The sequence below is a fragment of the Pipistrellus kuhlii genome, unplaced genomic scaffold, assembly GCF_014108245.1.
Source record: "Pipistrellus kuhlii isolate mPipKuh1 unplaced genomic scaffold, mPipKuh1.p scaffold_m20_p_15, whole genome shotgun sequence".
Taxonomy (NCBI): Eukaryota; Metazoa; Chordata; class Mammalia; order Chiroptera; family Vespertilionidae; genus Pipistrellus; species Pipistrellus kuhlii.
In genome coordinates, this window is record NW_023425460.1 from 29914049 (window position 1) to 29933248 (window position 19200).

The 19200-nt window shown below is 56.7% G+C and overlaps 1 protein-coding gene across 2 annotated transcripts in view; it reads right to left on the reverse strand.

Annotated features, from left to right (window-relative positions):
* The window catches only part of CRTAC1 (cartilage acidic protein 1), a 133934-nt gene that overhangs the window by 1986 nt on the left and 112748 nt on the right, over window positions 1–19200 (reverse strand). For both annotated transcript variants that reach the window (XM_036438780.2, XM_045581970.1), the window contains exons 8-13: window positions 16690–16826; window positions 12225–12307; window positions 11391–11491; window positions 10873–11041; window positions 2907–3052; window positions 1568–1610 (exon numbers count right to left, since the gene is read on the reverse strand). In XM_036438780.2, coding sequence (XP_036294673.1) covers window positions 1568–1610; window positions 2907–3052; window positions 10873–11041; window positions 11391–11491; window positions 12225–12307; window positions 16690–16826 — 679 coding nt within the window. The remainder of the gene's footprint in view (window positions 1–1567; window positions 1611–2906; window positions 3053–10872; window positions 11042–11390; window positions 11492–12224; window positions 12308–16689; window positions 16827–19200) is intronic.

Genomic DNA, 19200 nt, shown 5'->3' on the forward strand with positions numbered 1-19200 from the left:
AGCACATCGGCCGCCTTCCTGCTCCTCTGACATTCCAGGCCTTTTTCCTGCCTCGTGGCCTTCCCTTCCCTCAGGTAGTTCCATGGCCAGACCCTTCTCATCCTTTAAGTCTCAGCTCAAAAGTTCCCTCCTCTGAGACCCTTCCTGACCACTCTGTCTATAACAGTCTCCAGAGAGCACCTTGCTTAATGGGGTCTTAACTCATCTAGTCTCGCTGTACGGTCACGGGTGATGGTCTGTCCCTGCCCCCTCCCCCCATTAGGATGAGCACCCGCCAGGGGAGGTGATTCCCAGCTCCCCACATGGGCCCGGCGTGTGGGAGGCACATGTATGTCCACTGGAAAAGGAAAAGGAAAAGGAAAAGGAAAAGGAAAAGGAAAAGGAAAAGGAAAAGGAAGAGGTGGCTGGATTGGGGATCTCACAGGGACCTCCCGGGCACAAGGAAGATGCTGGAATTTCTGTGCGTGTGCACCGTCTGATTGCAGTGGCTACAGTGGGGACATGGCGAGTGGAGGGGAGTCAATTTCTCCTCAGGCCTCTCGGAGCCATCCTCCCCCACCTTCTCACCTGTGATACTTTGTCTACACATGCCCTCCACCGGAACACTTTCTCCCCTCTCTTGGGCTGGCAAACTCATCACCCCTCAGGTCTCAGCTTAGACCTCCATCTCTCTGGGGTGTCTTCTTGAACCCTCCTTAGACTGGTTTGGGCCCCTCCTCTTTGCTACCTCACAGCCCCTTCCCTCCCCCACTCCAGCCTCTCACACTGGCTGTTAGTGCCTCTCCCATGAGCTCTAAGCCCTGGTGAGGGACTGTCTGTCTTGTTTACTCTTGTATCTTAGTTGCAAGCACATCTGCCTGGGTGGAGGGACTTCTGCAGAGTGAACTTGGGGAAGAATGCTTCCTGAGGGCTGAAAGGCTGAGGCATCCTTGATTTGACCCCTCATTGTCAGCTGGTGGGATGGGAGACAGTTTGTGAGCCTTCTGGATGCTGAGACTCTAGGCTGCCCGCCTCCTGCTCCAGTCCTTGTGACCTGGTGACTCTTCCCAGAGCTGCCTTCCTGGCAGTGCCACGGCTCCCTGCCCCCCGCCCCCCCCCCATTCGCCCCCCATACTGCTCAAGACTGCCACCTCCTTGTACTGAGACCAAACCCCACACCCTGGTTTGCTCCAGTGCCCTTGCAGTTCCATCGGCTGGCCAGGCTGAACATGCCAGCTCTCCACGGGGCCCTGTGCCCACCTAGCCTCCACAGCCCCGGCAGTCAGGCCTCCCTGTGAACACTGTCCAGGCCGTGGTGCGTCTTGTGGCCACTCTGTATTCACGGCACGGAAGCTCTGCCAGTTCCCAGAACCGTGGTGACTCAGCCTGCCGGGCGCTCATGTCACTCCCATCTGAGTGAGACACATGGCGGTTGTCTTGGCATCTGGAACCCCAGGGACAAATAACAGGCTCCCCTCCCCACTTTCTGCCCCTTGTCTGCAACCTGAGCCCTGCCAGCACACAGGCCGACTGTCCCCAGGGAGATCCTGGCCTCTGCTCCATCCCCCGGTGCCTGCAGGCAACTCACCCATGCAATGGCCATTTTCCTGCTGGGAGAATCCTTGGCCGCACTGCAAAGTGGGCAGAAGCAGAGACACTAGTGAGTTGAGAAGATGGCATCTCAGGCGCTATCACAGCCACAAAGCAGCTGTCACCCCGGCCCCAGAATGACGGATGCTCATAGCTCTGGGCCTGGAGGGGGCCCCTCCCTGCCAGGACTCCTTCCCTCGCACTGAGCATAGGACACTGGGGGGTGGGGGGAGGCCACCAAGAACAGACTTAGTCCAAACTCCTGCTCATTCCCCTCTCGCGGGACCCACATGTCTGAGCAGGACGGGTAAGAGGAACTGAACCCCAGGCTGGTGTCAGCTAGGGCAAAGGGTGATGAGGGGTGGGAGGAGCTTTCTGAGGTGTCTGCTCACTCCCCACACCCTCTTCTCTGAGAACCTTCCCACTCCCAGGCTGCCCCCCATCTACCCGCCATCTCTCTGGGCAAGGCCAGCTGGACCAGGGGTGGGCATCCCAGCAGGAGGATGATCAAAGATGTGGCGGCCAGAATTTGAACCGAGGCTGAGACGGATTTGGAAACCTGGTGACTCCAGGCTGTGGGGGCTTTGCCATGTCTATATGGGGGTTTCGGGGACAGCAGGCTGGTGGCAGGCCAGGGAGACTCCAAACAACACTTTACACAAGACAGAAAATGTCAGCTGTCAGTACCGTGAGGGAGGGGCAATGACCTCACCCCCAGGCCAGTGCACCAATGACAAAGGTCCTTGAGCTCCTGAAGCAAAGGCCACTGAGCCGCATGGTTCCTGCTCATCCTTAGCTTCCCATGGGACGCTGTGAGCTCCCCTACAAGGTTCCTTAGTGGTCCTCCCCTTTGGTGTGAATTTAGGGGGGCTTCTGTTATTGCAACCAAGTAACCCGATCAGAGTTAGAATCTAAAGCTCTTTCTTCAAGAGCTCCCAGCGGCCTGACCCTCCCCCAGCACTAACACAAGGCCTGCCAGAGATTTGGAAAGAGCTGGGAGGGAAGCAGGAGTCCTGGGGTCAATTCTAACTCTGCTTCCAAACTGGCTGCACAGCCTGGTGGGGTCTCCCCCTTGGTCTCTGTTTTCCTCCTCTGTAGAATGGGTGCAAAAAATACCTGTCCTGCCAATACCACGGATTCCCGTGAGGAACAGCAGAGACGTGCATGTGGTACCATTGTGCAAACCACGGATGGTGGGGTCACCATGAAGCCTGCCCTTTGCTGGGATTCCCATCACTCCAGAGGCAAAGCCTGCCGATTCCCGGGACCCCGCTTCAGGCCATGGGCTTGGGGATGCGGCCTCTCTTCTGGCCCTCAGGCCCGGGTGCCTTTCTCACCTCCAGGGGGGCGGGGTCCTGAGGTCTGTCCTCCTCCTGGGGGTAGGGGATCTCCAGCACCGAGTTCATCTCCCCACTGGCCACGTTCCGGCTCGCCACCCTGCCATCGGGCCACGTCACTTCCACGCTGCTGGCTTCATCCTTCCCTGAGGGACAGACGGGGAAGAGGTTAGCCACGGAGGAGGGCGGGAGGGGGCTCTCGTTCACTTCCTCACCCACGGAATAAAAGACACGAGTGGAGCATTGTTCTGAGTGCTGGGGGAGCAGCGAGCGTGCAAAGTCCATGAGGGGGGTGACCGTCCGTGCAGCCCAGCACGGCCGCCTTCGCACAGGTGGCCATGGGGCAGGGAAGTGGGGCTGGTGTGGAAGAAACGGAATTTTGAATTCAATTTAGTTTTAATTACATTACACTGAAGGAGCTACCATATTGGACTGTGGCGCTCTAGAACTTTCAGTGGACAGGCCAGTCAGCAAGAGGCTGTTTTTAGGAGAGGGTAAAGCCTGGTGATGAACAGCTGGCGGTGGAGTTCTGGGTTCGAATCCTGGCTGTACCCCTTCCCTGGGATGTTGAAAGAACACGGTGGGGGTGGCTATCTGGGGGCCCTGGGCACACGTCCCAACTCTGCAGCCGACTTGCTACATCATTGGGAACATGCCACATATTTATCTTTTTAAAAAAATCAATATATTTTATTGATTTTTTTTACAGAGAGGAAGGGAGAGAGATAGTTAGAAACATCGATCAGCTGCCTCCTGCACACCCCCTACTGGGGATGTGCCCACAACCAAGGTACAAGCCCTTGACCAGAATCGAACCTGGGACCTTTCAGTCCGCAGGCCGACACTCTATCCACTGAGCCAACCGGTTTCGGCCACATATTTATCTTTACATTTGTGTTTATATTTATGTTTATAGCCTGCTACGGGCAGGGCTCTCTTTGTCACTGGGAATGTCCTGGTTTTCAGGGAGCTTCACTCTAGTTGGGATAGACAGGCAAACAGATGAACAAATACATAACATTAGCGATGGACAGGTTCTCCGGAGAAAATGAAAATGGGAATGGGGTGAAGAGGCACTGGTGTTGGCCGGGGTCAGGGCCGTCGGGGATGGGCTCCTGGGGAGAAGGCGCCTGAGCTGAGCTCTAAGTAAGAGCTGAGGCGATTAAGACCCAGAAGGTGGACGCAGGAGCAAGCCCACTCTGCGAAGCCGAGGTGTGGGCGGAAGCGGGCAGAGCGGCTCAGAGGATATTCCCGCTGCATCCCTCGCACACGTCCACGGAGCCCTGCTTTGCATCGCAGGCAGAAAACAAGTTGGAGAGATTTGTCAGGTGTTTAGGCATTGTCAGAACCAGCCCCGGCTCCCTGCTGAAGGCGCTGTGGCAAGGTCAGGCTAATGGTGATGGATTGGGGTGGGGAGGAGGGGAGCTGGGCCTCGCCTGCGGAGAGAAGCTGTTCTAGTCGGTTCCCTGGGGAGGAGGCGCGCCCGGCGGGGAGGGAGAGCGGGTGCAGCCCTGTGTTATCAGCCAGCCACGCTGACTGGAGGTGGGCGGCTGCTCAGGAGTCCACACACACACACACCACACATACACACTCATGTACATACACACACATACACACTCAAACACACACACACACACACACACACACACACACACACTCCTCCAGCACCACTCGGCAGAATAGAGAATGGCTCACCCACATGGAGGTGCTCCTTTCCCCTGAATGTCTGCAGACACTGAGGACACAAGTGGGACCTTTGAAATTTATAGCAGCTGTTGGCCACGCTTGTCCACCTGTGGATTTTACAGGGCCAGACACGCTGGGCCAGACAGTAGTTTGTGAAACAAAATTCCAGAAAAGGCGTGGAAGCCAGGCCTGGACTCCGGGGAGGAGTGCTGTGTGGACTCCTGTGCTGCGAGGCTCTGGGGGCGGGGCTGAGGCAGCGTGGGGTGCAGGGAGGCGGGTCTCCTTGGACCCTCCCAGCCGCCCTGCTGCTGTGCTTCCAAACGGCGAGGGCAGGGTCCAGAGGCCACTCTGGAGGGTCAAGGTGAGCGGCCGCTCCTCCGTGGGCAGGTGGGCGGCAGTGCCAGCAGGGGGCGCCCGAGGGAGCAGAGACGCCCACGCTCAGCGCAGCCCTTCCTCCCACAGGACCCTCCCTCGCAGGCCGGCCGCCCGCTGGTTCTGGGGTTCGCTTTATTAGGCTAGAAGACATTTCTCAGAACCCCCTCTCCTCCCAGTGGTCTCACCCCTCATTCTGTAATAACGCCTTTTGGGGAAGAGGGCAGAATCGGGATTGGATGGCAGCTACAGACTTCTTTTGGGTTTGAAGCAGTTTCTGGAAGCTCTGGCATTTGTAGGCTGTGCAGTGTCCTTATGTAAAAAGTAAACATTTTTTTTCCATAAAAAAAAAAAAAAGGAGACAAAGAGAAGCAACTGTTTGTCACCTAAGCCAACAGAACAGCTCCATGAATACATTCTCCAGCCTGGCTGAAGCGCCACAAATAACTCAAACGAGTCGAGTCGCCGAATATTCATCGAGGATCACAAATTTACATCCTGGGTTTGCCGCCCATATTTCTGAGTCCTGCTTCCTTCCTCCCTCCAGACCCGGGGAGGGGCCGGGTGGGCATCTGAGATAAGAAAGCCAGGTGAGCACATCTCAGTGGGACTTGCTCCCTGGCCGGTGATTATTTCGCTGACTTGGGTACTCTCTGGGGGCCTCAGTTTTTCCATCTGTAAGGTGGGGGTATGACCTGAGCGCCAGCACTTCTGGGAAGCACAGCTTTCACTATCTCCGCCCTCATCACCTCAGACACGAGGGCACCCCGCAGTTCCCAAAGGGCTTTCCCTTGTTGGCAATAACACAAGAAAAGGTGTTCACCAGACTCTACCAGGGGACTCTCCGAGAGAGCACATCAGGTGCTCTGGCAGCTCCATGCGGAAGGTACTGGTTTTATAATTTCCATTTCAGAGTGGAGGGGGCTGAGACTCTGAGAGGCGAAGTGAATGGCCCAGCTACCCACCAAGGGAATGTGCGATCCCAAAACCCACACCTCCTACACCCTGTTCTACTGGCCAGCCCACCCCCACATCCGGCTGAGCATCCTCCAGGGTCCGGGATTCAGCAGGAAGCAGACAGACCCTGGCCCCGTCCTGCAGGAGCTGAGCCCTGGGCAGGCAGCGATGATGTAATAGGCGGCTGGGAAAGTGCGGCCACAGCACGGGGACCGCTAGGGGAGAGAGGCGGGTGTTCGCAGTCATTTCAGTTGGGTGTGGTGGAAGCGTGGGAGCCTGTGAGGCAGCGAAGGAGGAAGGAGCGCCAGGTGGAGGGTGCAGCATGGCAAGGCATGAGGTGTGACGAGGGCCCATGTGCTTTATGGTCAGGAGAAGTGCAAACTGGGGGAGCAGAGCGTGTATTGGGTGGGTAGGTGGGTGGGAGAGGAGACGGGGAGGGACTCTGGAGCCTGAGCACGGGTGGCCCACTTGCACCCTCTCAGCGACTCTGCAGGGGGCGTTTATCCCCACTCCTCAGATGCAGACACTGAGGCTTGGTCAGAGAAAGCGAGCTGCAGGGCTCCGGCCCCAGGCCCGGCTGTTCCCTCTGCCCCAGGCACTGCTGATCTTCATGTGGCCGCACAGCCAGGGTTCCCCCAGCTCCCAGGCTCTGCCCAGGGCGGCCTTTCCCTGGCCTGCGTGCCGGGCCTGTGGGTGTGCGGGCAGAGGTGGCCCCGTTAACCAGCCACCGCCCTCTGGCAGCTTTGAAAGGACAGAGGCCAGGGCGGCGCAGAGAACTGTGCTTTTCAGAAGAATTACAAGCGAAGCAGATGGCGGGGATACAGTTGGCGGAATATGTTTGCACTTTAATAAAGCAATTTTCATGTGGGACACTGAATTTTCCTTCCCTAAATGAGCACCAGCCGCACGAAGGCAGCTCTGAGTCATGTGCAAACAACTAGCTGAAAGGAAGGCGGTGTGTGTGTGTGTGTAGGGGAGGATGGGGGGCGGGGAGTACCGTCCATGCCTAAGGTGGGCTGGCCGAGTAGGGGAGCCCCTAATGGAGGCTGGCAGGGGGGCAAGTAGATGATTGGTACTTGTTTTCATATTTTGGGTTTTGTTGAGCTGCCTCAGCCCTCCGCTGGCCTGGAAATGAAGAACCAGAGTGTGAGATACGCAGGAGTGGGTGTGCAGAAGCAACCGGGGGCACTCGACAAGGGCCGCGAGTGGAAACACTTATTTATGAGCCTGGCATAGCGGGGAGAGGCCGGGGCGGGTGGAGAGGGGAGGGGGAACAGGCCAGGGGCCCACTGAGCAGGAGTGGCTGGGGCAGAGGTGAACACCTCCAGGAGGGACAGCTCCGCAGGATGGAGCTGAGCGCGCTCTGCAGGAGTGGGCCCTCTGGGAACCCTCCAGACAATGAAAGACCCAGCGAGGTGCCTGCATTTTTATGGTGTGATTCCACACAGCGCAGATCCCCTGGATTTGGGAGTCCAGGGGAGGGACTGAGAAGCTGAGTCCTCTAACCAGACACCGCTCAGGGCTGACTGAGCAAGGCCTGCAGCTCCTGCCAGTGCAGAGATGAGCTGGAGAATGTGCTGGGGGTGGGGGGAAAGCAGGGAGAGAGGTGTGAGAGAGGGGAGCACCCAGGAGGCTGAGAGGCTCACGTATGCACCCAGGAACATGTCCACATGCTCATCACCCCTGCCTGCAAAGTCAGGAGGAGGCCGGGGTGACCCATGGAGGGAGGAAGGAAGCAGGGGTGAGCAGGCATGCTGTGAGTGCTGGATGGGGAACTTCCTGCAGGCCTCTCCCCCAGAGACTTCTGCCTTCAGCACAGCTTCGAGCCCCACACCCACTGCTCGGTAATGCGCACCTTTAAGGCCGGACTGTCTTGCCTTCCAGCTCTGGACACGCCCCTTCTTACCCAAAACAAACTGCTCAGGATTGAGAAACATCAAACTATCCATCAACAGGGGACTTGCTAGATAAATTATGCATGCTTCCACACAATGAAATACCGTGCAGCGAAAAATTAAAAATAGAGCTGCCATACCATACGATCCAGAAACCCCACTTCTGGGTATTTAACCAAGGGAAACAAAAACACTAACTCGGAAAGGTATATATATATATATATATATATATATATATATATATATGCACCCCTATGTTCACTGTGCATTATTTACAATAGCCAAGAGATGGGAGCAAACTAGGCGTCCATCAGCTGCTAATAAATGAAGATGATGTGTCACACACACACCGTGGAATATTACTCTGCAGCAAAAAGAATGGAGCCTGGCCACCTGTGACAACATGGAGGGGGCTGGAGGGTATTACACTAAGTGAACTAAGTCAGACAGAGAATGACAAATTCTGTACCTGGGACCCCTGCTGGTGGCCCTGGGCTCCTGCGAAGCCACCTCCCTCCTGTCCCCGGCCCCCCCCCTTCCCCCCCCCCCCCCCCCCCCCCCGGCGGGGGCACAGCAGAGCTTGGCTTTGGCTTTTCCAGTTCCCCAGACCTGCCCCATTCCACCTGCCCTCAGTCTGGGCCTGGTCTCCGACAGTCTGACCCCGGCCTCCCTTTCCAGGCTCTGCTCCTGCCAGACCATCCCCTTTCTGTGGACACACTGAACACCCTCCTTTTCTGGGCCTTTGTTCAAGCCAGCGCTGCCCCAGGAAGGCTCTCCTCAGCCCCCCTATCCACACCTCCTAAACGCCCACCATCCTTCTGGACCCAGTGCTGGGCCCACGTTCTTGGGAAAACTGCCCAGAGCAAAGCGAGTGTCTCCTTCCCGGGTCCTCTCGCAGCTACTGGGCCACGGTGATGGCACATCCACGTCTGCTCTGAGTCCCTGGGTCCCTCTGCTTCTCTCCCCCCCGCCGCCCCCTACCAGCCTGATAACCCCTAACCACCTCTGCCTGCTGGCCTGATCACCCCCAACTGCCCGCTGCTGCTGGCCTGGTTGCCCCATGCAGCCTGCTGTTCTGTCATCCCTCACTAACCCCCCTGCTGGCCTGGTCGCCCCACAAGGCCTGTTCGGTTGTCCATTCTGTTGAGATGGTCACTTGGGCTTTTATATAGATAGATTATAGCACCTCATGAGGTGCTAACACAGGCAAGAAGATGTCTGATTGTTGAACCTAGGTATATTTGACTCAAATGCTTTCTTAACCATTGTGTTTCAGTAAAGACACTCTTGGGTCCCCACCTCCACCCCCAGTGTTTCTCAGCATTTTTTCCATGATCTTCCCTCCTCCTCAAGAAGCCTTTCTAGAGTTTTATTTTCCTAATTCCCTTATTCCCTTCCTCAACTGTTTATTTTTTTAAAAAAATTTTTAAAGCTTTTTAAAAAAATATATATTTTATTGATTTTTTACAAAGAGGAAGGGAGAGAGAGAGCCAGAAACATCGATGAGAGAGAAACATCGACCAGCTGCCTCTTGCACACCCCCTACCAGGGTTGTGCCTGTAACCAAGGTACATGCCCTTGACCAGAATTGAACCTGGGACCTTTCAGTCTGCAGACTAACACTCTACCACTGAGCCAAACCGGTTTCGGCTCAACTGTGTTTCTTTAAAAATGTTGTATTTTGAAATAATTATAGAGCCACAGGCAGTTGCAAAGACACTGCAGAGAGAGCCTGTGTAACTATCGCACAAGCTCAGCACCAGAAAGGGGATGTTGGTACAAGGTGTGTGGGTAGTTCCATGTCATTTTATCGCATGTGCAGATGCATGCAACCGCAACCACAGTCCAGGCCCGTCACCACCAAGACCTCCTGGGGCTACCCGCGTACAGTCCCACCCACCCCTCTCCTTTTTACAATTTCTACCCCTCAGCAGCCACTGACCTATGTTCCATCTCTACAATTTTGTCATTTTGAGAATGTTATATAAATGGGACCAACAGGATGTGACTTTCTGAGATTGGCCTCCCCGCCCCCACCCACCATAACGCCCTTGAGAGCCATCTAGGCTGTTGTGTGTGTCAATAGTTCATTCCTCTTTGTTGCTGAGTAATAGTCCATGGTGTGGGTAGACCACAGTTTGTTGAACCGTTAACCTATTGCAGGCTGTTTCTAGTTTGACCCATTACAGATGAAGCTATTATAAACCATCGTGTATAGATTTTTTTTGTGTGGACATAAATTTTCACTCATCTGGGAGAAATACCCAGGAGTGCAATTGTTGGATCTGATAGTAGAAGTTGTGTGTTTAGGTCTTGGTTTTTAAAAGAACTGGCAACGTGTTTTCCAGCATAGCTGTGCCATTTTACATTCCCACCGGCCATGTGTGAGATCCAGTTTCCTGGCGTCCTGGCCTGTGTGTGCTGTTGTCACCGGGGGTGTGGCGAGGCACTTTCATCACTGAGCCAACTCTCAGGAGGCCCCGGGGAACACATAGTCTGGTAGAGGCCCGTGTTGGAAGCACAAGGCAACAGCCTGGATGAATGGAGAATTAAATACGTTGACCCCCAGGTGAAGAATCTGACAGAGGCCCTGGGGTGAGGACCCCTGTAAGAGGCGGGGCAGCCAAAACTGGTTTGGCTCAGTGGATAGAGCGTCGGCCTGTGGACTAAAAGGTCCCGGGTTCGATTCCGGTCAATGGCATGTATCTTGGTTGCGGGCACATCCCCAGTAGGGGGTGTGCAAGAGGCAGCTGATCAATGATTCTCTCATCGATGTTTCTAACTCTCTATCCTTCTCCCTTCCTCTCTGTAAAATCAATAAGATATATTAAAAAAAAAGAAAGAAAGAGGTGGGCACTCCCTCCTGAGCTCACGTCCCCCTCGGAGCTGGGCTGCCTCCCATTGCCTGTGTCCCCACCGCTGTCTCTGCACCGCGGTGCCCGGAAGATGCTCGAGTTGTGCATCCCTCATCCCTCGGCACCATTCGGGATGCCGTTTCAGGACCCGCCGTCCTGTCAGCCGCGCGCTGCCCGCCCTCTCCCCGGGCCCTGGCTCACCCAGGCCGAAGTGTGCCACGGGCTCCATCTCGCACAGGTAGCCGGAGCCCCCGTCGATGATCCGCAGGTGGGCCCCGCTCTTCCTGGTGTAGAGCACGACCTTCGCCCCCCTGGCGAAGGCCCCGAACCGGGTCCGGGGCACCACTCGCAGCCAGTTGTTGTTGAAGCCCTGTAGGGAGGCAGGGAGGCAGGCCGGGCGTCAGCGGGTGGGCGGAGGAGCAGAGGAAAGAGAGGGCAGGAGGCCGACAGGAAGGTGAGCGAAGCGACAGGGAAATTGGAAAAGAGGGGAAAGCCAACAGCCCCAGGAAAAACTGTGCCAAGTGCCGTGGAAGGCAGTGGGGCAGAGGGCCTGACCCGGGAGGCAGCCCTTCCGGGGGTTTGTGATGTTGCTGGGAATTTTTTTTTGCCTCCTCCACACCCATTTCCTGTCACAAGTCCCCAGCTCCTCTGCCCTCATCCACCCTAGGCCCAGGGCGCCACCCCAGGCCGGGCTCCCAGGTCCCCACGTCCATGCACACCTGATTCCCGCGGAAGACAGACAGCGGCTGGGCCATGGACTCCCCGTGGGACAAGATGAGGTCCAGCATCCCATCTCCGTCGAAGTCCGTCACCACGCCGCCTGCAACAACACGGATAGCACCGGCCAGGGGACCCCAGGGCCGCTGAGTGGGGAGGTGCTGGGCCTGGGACTGTGGCTGCCACCCCCGCCCTGCCCTTCCTAACCGCCACCCCGGGCTAGGCATTCACGGAAGAGGTTCCCGTTCCTGCCCTGGGGCGTCTGCCCGGGCCTGGGGGCTCTGTGATTCAGACCGTGAAGACTTCTTCCTGGCCTCTGTGTCATACATGCCTGTTATATTGGCACAGTTTTGATCAATCTATTAAGTCTCTGCATACATGTGGTCTCCTTGGGTCCTCACTGCACTCAGAGAGGTGGAAGGGCAGCTGTAATTATCTCCGTTTTATGGATGTGGAGCCCAAGACCAGGACCAAGCACCTTTTCCAAGACCACACTTTCTCTGACACCAGGCTGAGCGCCAAGGGGGGAGGGTTAGACTTCAGGACCCCGGCCTCTCCTTCCTGTCCCCACCTGGCAAGGCATCGCCAGAGAACCCGCTGCCCACAGGTTCTCGGCCCCGCCCCCAGCTGCCCTGGGCCTGGGAGAAGGGACCGCCCCCTCCGCTGCTTCCCGCCTGACATGCTCAGGGGGTCCCCCTTCTCCACTCTTGCCCCTGCTCTAGGGTCTTAGCCTTCAGAGTGGGATTGGCTGCCTCAGCCCTCCCTCCCTCCCTCACCCCGGACAGTGGGCAGCACTGGGACAGGGGAGTGCAGGCCGAGCCCTTGGGCGCCCTCACCTGTGCCCCGGCCCTCAGGCTCCAAGGCGTCGCCAGGATTGAGCTCCTCAATGAGGGGGTCGCCGTGCTCCCTGCGGATGACGCTGTGGGAGGAGAGACGGGCTGTTCACGGACGAGGAACTGGCCGCTGAGGCACCTGGACCTGGAGACCTGCTTCTCACTCCAGCCTGAGCATTCCCCGGCCCCACGGTGCGGGGGCTGCCCCTGCATGCCTCCGGGGCCACTCCTGGTTCACAGACCCTGTCTACACCCTGCCTGTTCTCTTCCTGGGTTTGAATTCACATTGGTAAAACTGGACTTCTCCTTTTCTTTTTTTTTAATTATTGTTTTTTAAAAATATATATTTTATTGATTTTTTTACAGAGAGGAAGGGAGAGAGAGAGTTAGAAGCATCGATGAGAGAGAAACATCGAACAGCTGCTTCCTGCACACCCCCTACTGGGGATGTGCCCGCAACCAAGGTACATGCCCTTGGTTGGAATTGAACCTGGGACCTCTCAGTCCGCAGGCTGACACTCTATCCCACATGTGTCAAACACAAGGCCCTCGGGCCAAATCCGTCCCGCCAGGCCTTGCAATGTGGCCCGCACCGCGCTGTCATCACTGCACTCCGCTGCATTTCCATCACAATGACAGTTTATGACTGTTCAGTAAACCATTCGGCCCGCGATTTAGGCTGGATTTTAGATTTTGGCCCCTTCTCTGATTGAGTTCGACACCCCTGCTCTATCCACTGAGCCAAACCGGTTTCGGCTGGACTTTTCCTTTTCTAACGGACGACTTAGAGACAGCTGGGGGAAGGGCAATTGATGGATGGAGAAGGGATAAGGACACAGCTACCTTCAAATGACCTTCACATGGCTCTGGATTTTCAAGTTCCGGATGGTACCCAGGGTTCAAACCCAACTCAAATGTCACCCCCACCCGCCACCCCAAGTTCTCCCTGGCCGTCCCGCCACAGGCAGTGCCGTTCTGCTCCGCCTTTATCACTCGCCTGGCCTTTATCACGCCCTGCCTTGTGTTAAAGCTTTGTATGAACGTGTCTTATCTCCCGGGTTAGACTGCGAGCTCTCTGCAGGCTGGGGCCATGTATTATTCATCTTTGCATCTCCCACGGCATCTAACATCGTGTCTGGCTCTCCGAGCGCTCCCAGCACACGTCTGTGCGGTACACAGATGAATTCCGGGGGCCGAGGGAGGGAGTGGGGTTCTGCCTATTCTGACTCTGAACCTCAGTAATATTTGTTCCAGAAAAGTCCTCTGTGGACGTCCCGCTTTCTCCACATCGAGCTGACTGCTGCCCACGGCCGTGAGCTCTCCTCTCTAAGTTTACTCACGCGCTCGATGCTCCCAGCCTTGGCTCTCTACATGTATGGAACAAACCTGGGGCAAACCGGGGCCTAGGGAGGTTCTTAATCCCTCCCTCTCCACACACACACACACACACACACACACACATTGCAGGTGACTGTTGTCCAAATCACAGAGCCACCAGAGGGCTGCGATGTGGCCAGTGCTTTCAGGAGGGGACCGAGTCCCCCGAGCTGGAGCCTGTGGGGTTTGGGTGGCAAAGAGCGTTGGCACAACTGCAGGGTGTCACAGGCTTAGCAGATGCCCTGGGTGACGTCCTCTACCCGCACGGGGCAACTGTGCTGACGTCCCTGTGAGCCGTGTGCCTGGTGCCCGTGGCTGTGTGCACACCTGCTGGAGGTGTGTGTGCCTCAGCCTGCTGTCACCCACTGTCCCTGTGACTACTTGGTCCTGCAGACGCTGCCACATCTGGGCAGAGACACCCCTTGGTGCAGGCAACCAGGTAGCAAAGGGTTCCTAAGGATAAAACCCAGCAGCTCCCTTGCATTTATGTGTTCGCTGAACAAGTTCTTCTGCAGCAGCTTGTGTGTGCTGGGCAGGGCGCGGGGGCCTGCGGCTACGCTGGGCATCGGGGAGGAAGGAGCCCAGGACCCAGGACGACAGGAAACCTCATGCAGAAACCTCACAGGGAGTGACGAAAGGCCGATTGGGAGAGGGGCCGAGGGGGAGGGCAGTGCTGGGCAAGCTCATCCAGGTTCGGTTAACCAGGGCAGGCTTCCTGGGGGAAGGGCTAACAAAGCTGAGACAAGCATCCTGAGTGAGCCCATGCCACCCAGACGTAGAGGCAGGAGCGAAGTAGAGGGCGTGGGCAGCATGAGGGCCCAGGGCTGGCACAGTCCAGAACCCAGAGAAGCTGGGGGTGCTGAGTGCTTTGTGGTAAATGGGGAGGGGAGAGTGTGGAGGCCAGAGGGCAAAACTGGTAGGTGTGGGATCTGCCAAAGAGGAGGCCTCTCCAAGGTTTCCAGCAGAAGAGGAGTGTGGCCAGATGGGCATTTCTAGCTGCTGGCTCTGCAGGACTAGACTCAGGGAGAAGGCGGGAAGAGGGTACAGGAATCCCCCAGAGAGAGAGAGAGAGTGGGGGTGGCAGAAGGTGGAGAGAGGAGAACGGATCGAAGGCGTGTTTAGAGGGATAAGGGGTGTGAGCGCGTGCATCCCGGGGGGTGCCTGTGGTCCTGCCGTTAGGAACAGGGCCCTGTGCTCTCATCAAGCCTCCATTTTGGGTGCTGCGTTCCGTGGTCACCCTGAGCGTGGCTGGAGGACTTGCAGACAGTGACACATTGAGGCTCCAGTGCCTCCTACACGGAGACCATGTTCCATTCACGGCAGGGACAGGCCGGGCTAGATTCCCAGTTTCCAGCTGTTCGGGGCCTCAGATGGGTGCTCAAGACCTAGCCAACGGCCACGGGGGTTTGGGGCGTAGCCATATCCGGGGAAGCGACTTCCATTGCGGCGATGTAGAAGTAAACACACTAATTCACGGGGCAACTGCGCGTCTAAGGACAGCCCCGTGGCAGCGGCCCTTGGGGTTGCCCGGAGGGAGGCTGGGAGGGGGGCCGGGTGGGCAGGCCGGTGGGGAGAGCAGGTGTCCGGTTCTTGGGCCTCCAAGATGAGAGCATCGGGCTCCTTGGTGATCAGGGGCCCAGGCAAGTGACACTTTATTAGCCAGAGAAGGAGAGCAGTGTCTCTGTTAACGAGTAATTGATCTTCCGCAATTAATCTGGAAGTTGTGAATAAGCTTTTTGCAAGGCACCTAATTAGTAAATCCGGTGCCTCCAGGGGGTGATTGCATCCAGTCAAAGATGGATGCTTTGTTAATACTTATATTTTAAATGCACTTAGTCACAGCTCTCACCTTTTATTAAGGGTTGGGACCCTCCTGGGGGAGGGGATGGGACCGTGGGGAGCCCAGCAGGTGATCAGGCCCATTCCGCCGAATCCGAGGCCCCAAATCCGAGGCCCCTGGCCTGCCCTTTCCTCCCCACCTGGTCCCGAGCCTCATGGGCGTGTTCTCTACCGGGGGCGGGGCCATCTCAGGCCACATGGGTGCTGAGGCTGGTTCGCCAACAGTGGCTCTCAGACTGCATGCCTGTTGCCTAATGCGCATGTTACAACTAGAGGTTCCACCTGGCTGGTGTGGCTCAGTGGTTGAGCATCGACCTATGAACCAGAAAGTCACGGTTTGATTTGGTTCAGGGCATATCCAGTCAAGATTGCAGGCTCGATCCCCTGTGTGGGGCGTGCAGGAGGCAGCCGATTGGTGATTCTCGCTCATCACTGATGTTTCTCTCTCTCTCTCTCTCTCTCTCTCTCTCTCTCTCTCTCTCTCTCTCTCTCTCTCTCTCTCTCTCGTTTCCTGGGCCTCACATGCTGAGATTTGGATTCAGAAGATCGAGGTGAGCCCCGGGCTTCTACTTTAAGTAAGAACTCTGGGTGATCCGAACCCCTCCTAGACAAGTGTCGCCTCCGGAAACCCAGGTCTGCCTGCCTAGGCACATGCCCAGATGCTTGCAGACCCCTTTCCCTCGGTTACTTCATTTACTTGGTCTACCGTTAAGCTCATCCAGCATTTCCCAAAGGATGTCTTGCACAGCACCAATCTCAATAGGAAAATCTTTGAAAAAAATGTCCTGTGATCAAACCTATTTGGAATATCCCACCCATCTTTTGGGAAGTAAACATACGTATGGCCATGGTAAAGGCTCCGAGAAGTCCTGCAGTAAAAAAACCTGCCTGTATTTGCTTGGCTCACACGTACTTAAACAGATGTGACTTTGTAACCGCTTTTTGTGTGTGTGTGTGTGTGTGTGTGTGTGTGTGTGTGTGTGTGTGTTTTTCTGGGCCACATCCCTCTGCCCACGATCCCCCCCAACACCAGGAGACCCACTTGTTACCCAGAATTCACCCTCGATGCCTGCAACCTCTTGCTCAATCTCTGTTCTTCCCTCCTCTCTGTTCCTTCATCAGGGTACCATCTTCCACCTCAGCCCTCGGAACGCCCCGTCTGAGCCCTGCACCTCCCTCCTGACCCCTGACCCACGCCCCCCGCCCCCAGCTGCCAAAGGGGAGTGGGCAGGAGCCTGGCTGGAGCGTCTACCGGAAGAGGCGGTTGGCCGAGGAGCTTCGGTGGGCGAAGTTGTTGAAGAAGATCTCCAGCTCCTGGTCGTTGTCGAAGTCGGCGGCGATGACGGTGCGGACGGGGGAGGGCATGGAGAACTTGGGGGAGGCGATGTCCTGGGGGGAGAGAGGGCTCCGGGTCAGCAGACGGGTACGTGGGAGCATGGCAGTGGGTGAGAGGCCGGCTGTCCCGCTGAGTGGGGGTGGAGGGGGCATGCACAAAGGTAAGGCCGCTCAACCTAGCACTTCCTCTCTCGCCTCCCAGGCAAGGGCCCGGGGGGCTGTGTTGAGGACCCCAGAAATCTCAGGCTGCGTGTAGAACAAGGAGGTAAGAGGGACAGTTCCAATTCACATCCGTGAAGCACTTGGCTTTTCCTAATTGTTATCACTTGTAGCCTTCTCATCCTCACCTGAGGAAGCACGGGCATTAGCAGTCCCACTGCACAGGTAACAGTCCTGGCGAGCCCATAGTAAGGAGGGTAAGGTGACCAGATGTCCCGATTTTTAACAATTTGTCCCGTGTCCCGCGGCATTTTAAAAAAGTCCTGATTTTTGGAAAGATTCTCTCCAAAAAATCGAGACTTTATTTTTTTTTAAAATGCCGAGGGACACGGGACAAATTGTTAAAAATCATGCCCATTCTATATAGTACACATCCTTACTCCTCCTTAGCGAGAGGCAGAAGTTGGGAGGATACAGAAAAGGGCTGCGCACGTGAATCCAGACTTCTCCGCTGACGAGCTGTGTGATCCTAAGGCAAGTTACTAAACCCATTGGATGCCACTTTCCTCATCAGGGAATGGTCATGGTGGCCCGGGTTCGAGGGCTGTGTGGACAACGGCTGGCACGGAGTGGGCGGGGATGGAGCTCTGGCAGCCTGACCTGGCCTTGCTCCTGCTCCCGGCCTCATGGAAGGGGGCAGAGACTGCCTTCGGTTGTGTTTTTGCTGCCTCTGTTTGATTATATTATTTCTTGGGCGTCTTTGGATGTTGTTAAAAAGGTGTTTGCTTTGAAAGGTTGCGTAGATGCTTGTCCCTGGCTCAGGGGGACCCCAGGCTTAGGACCCCAAAGCATAGACAGGGCCTGGAAAAGGGTCCCAGGTGTGGGACTTGCCTTTGAAATAGAAGGAGCGGCTGTTTAAATCCCAGGGCCCAGGTGGAGAGGGCTGGGAAGGGCACAGGGGTGTTTCTGGGAGTGCCCCCTGCCCCTCGCCTGAGCCTGCCCCCTGGGCCTCGTACCACAAGCCCTAAACGTTGGCTGCGGGAGTGAGTGGCCTGGGACTGCTGGTGAGCTGCCTGTTGTGGGGAGGCCAAGGAGGGAGGCTGTCCCCATCAGCTCCGTAATGAGGCTGATAAAGAGCCCCGGCCAGCTGGCCAGGGAGGGCTGACCAGGGCCTGAAGGGCTGGGGAACAAAGAGGACTCAGTATCTCCAACTCGTTATTATGCTATCGATCCTGTCAAGATGGAAGCCGGCATGGCCCCCGTGGGGCTGACCCACTGGACGCCTGGGCTTCCAAGATAATGTATGTAAAGTGCTTTGTGCAGTTCCTGGCCCACGGAAGGCACTTGATAAATGTGGCATCTGTTGTTGTTGTTGTTATCATCATCATCATCATCATCATTATTATTGTTATTGCTCCTGAGAGCTCTGGGGAGGAGCCACCAGAGGGTTAGCAGGGTTGTCACATGGACGCTGGGGCTGGAGGGCTGCCCTGTGCCTTGTAGGCCATTGAGCAGCCTCCCTGGGCCTCTGCAGACTAGCTGCCCGCAGCACGCTCTGTCCGCCGGTGACAACCAGGGAGACACTGCTCAGTGTCTTCGCCTGGGGTCAAAACTGCTACTGGTTGCGAGCCTGAGTTAGAACAAAACGCTGAATAAAGGCGGAAATCATCGGCATCCCAGGATCCGTGGCCCAGAGCTCAGGGCACGCCTCCTCCCCACCCAGAGAGCTGGCTCTCAAGCCTCTGCAGGAGCGAGCAGCTGGCACTGAGCACCCCAGGGTGGCTGCCGACGGGTAGGGAGCTGGTGGAAGTCACCCAGACACGGTGCCCAGAGACTTCCTGGGGATCCTGAGACCTCAGGCTAACGCCGACCTTTCTCACTCCCTTAGGGGTTTTTGGCAACCTTGAGTCCCCAAGGCTTCGGCCATCCTCTGCCCTTCTCGAGAACGTCCCAAACCCCAACTCCTCAGGCTGGTGGCACCTCCATGATCTTCAAAGGATCCTTGGCAGCCCAGCCTGTTTGACAGCTTGCAGAGGAGGCACAGAGCAGAGGGGTTCGCCCACCCTCTGCCATTTGTCCCGAGAGGGCAGCTGTTGGATCTGTGGCCTCTAGCTCCTCCACTCCTACTCCCCACGGCACCCTGGGCCGGAACCTCATTTTGCAAAGCTCAGGCAGATGAGGTTTTCTGCTCTATCCAGAAAAGGAAGTGCCCCTCAGAACCTCCTTCGCTCTGCCCACCGTGGGGGGCTGCTCTCCCTCCTCTGCTACT